Source organism: Pteropus alecto, unplaced genomic scaffold (assembly GCF_000325575.1).
Source record: "Pteropus alecto unplaced genomic scaffold, ASM32557v1 scaffold48, whole genome shotgun sequence".
Lineage (NCBI taxonomy): Eukaryota > Metazoa > Chordata > Mammalia > Chiroptera > Pteropodidae > Pteropus > Pteropus alecto.
The window spans coordinates 2,046,303-2,047,802 of NW_006442110.1; the positions used below are offsets into that span (position 1 = coordinate 2,046,303).

Genomic DNA, 1,500 nt, shown 5'->3' on the forward strand with positions numbered 1-1,500 from the left:
CCCCCTGCTGCACGCAGGGCAGCCCGGAGTTGCCCATCCAGCATCCATGGCACTGTGGGGACCTCCAGGTTTGGGCCCTGGGGAGCCTGGACTCTGCGTGGAGGATGGGGCTGCGGGGGGTCGGGGGCCTGGCAGGTGATCCAGGGATACAGAGGGGCAGATGTGGAAGGGAGCCCCCACACCCCACTCTGTGCCCGAGGCATCTACAAGGGGACGAAGGCACAGCTGGGCCAGCAAAGTGGGAAAATCATGGCGAAGACTCAGGGGGTGCGCTGGGGAGGAGCAGCTGAGAGGAGAGAGTAGCTGAGGGCCGGTCAGGGGAGCAGCTGGGCTGCCGAGGGGAGGGGTCGCTGCAGGCACAGGTGGCCACTCTGAGATCTTGGGGGCACAGGCTCATGGTGAGAGGGGCTCACGCCCTGCCAGGGTGCAGCTTCCGGGCTCCTTGCTCCTGGGGCCTCACCAGAACAGTTCCCAATGCGGCAAGGCCGGAAGTGGCCGTCCAGGCGGGTGCAGAGGGCGCCCTCCCCCGCCCCTCCGGGCACTGGCCTCTGGTGTCGGTAGCGCTGCTGGACCAGCACCTGGCACGAGCATCGCGTCCAGCTGCTCCAGCTGCTCCACACGCACTCCTCTAGGGACCAAGGCGGGCGTGTCGCTCGGGGGGCCTCTCCGGGCTCCCTTGGCCTCTCTCCCACCCGCCCCCTCCCTCATGCCGGCTTTAGCCGATCCCCTGTGCGGGAAAGGGCAAAAGAAAGCCAGGGATTCAGAAGGGTCCCCACTGCCCAGGTTCCCTGTCACCCAGCCGCGAGGGTGGCATCTCAAAGCATTCTAAAGGAAGAGGGGCCCGGGGAGGAGCAGATAGGGATTTATTCGGGGGGATAAGCTGGGGGTTGGTTTGGAGAACGTCCATTATTCCCTGAGTCTGCCCGGGAGAGGGCCTCCCTTCCCGTGCACACATACCCAGGCAGGGCCCCGGGTAGCAGGCCTGGGTGTCCAGGTGGAAGAAGCTGCCATTACAGGTCCGGTTGGCCTCGGCCAGCGGGCAGGGGCAGGACCCAGAGCGGGAGGCCAAGCCTGGGCCGCAGCTTTGAGAACAGGGCCCCCAGAGGCCCCAGGAGCAGGCGGCCCGCAGCCCTGGGCAAGGCTGCCACCCGCAGCGCTGGCTCTGGGTGTCGGGGCCAAGGCAGGAGGGCACTGTGTGGTGAGGGGCTGAGGCTGTGCAGACTCGGGTGCGGGCCTGGGTCCCGCCTCCACAGGAGACAGGGCAGTCAGACCAGGGGGCCCACAGCGTCCAGGCCCCGGGCACTGTGGGAGGGCACAGGCGAGGTTATTGGGGTGGGAGGCGTGAAGGCCCCGAGGGCTGGTCGGGACCTGTGTGTGTGTGTGTGTGTGTGTGTGTGTGGCGGGGTAGCAGTTGGAAACAAAGGCAGAAGGCAAGTAAAGGACAGAGCAAGCAGATGGCCACAAGGCCCGGGCCAGTAGGGAGGGAGAGGTGGGGCGGGG

At 67.3% G+C, this 1,500-nt stretch overlaps 1 protein-coding gene across 1 annotated transcript in view; it reads right to left on the reverse strand.

Moving 5' to 3' along the window:
• Positions 1–1,500, reverse strand: part of SSPO (SCO-spondin) — a 46,904-nt gene that overhangs the window by 7,525 nt on the left and 37,879 nt on the right. The window contains 2 exon segments of the mRNA XM_025039004.1: positions 414–628; positions 958–1,302. Of these exon segments, the coding sequence (XP_024894772.1) occupies positions 414–628; positions 958–1,302 (560 nt within the window).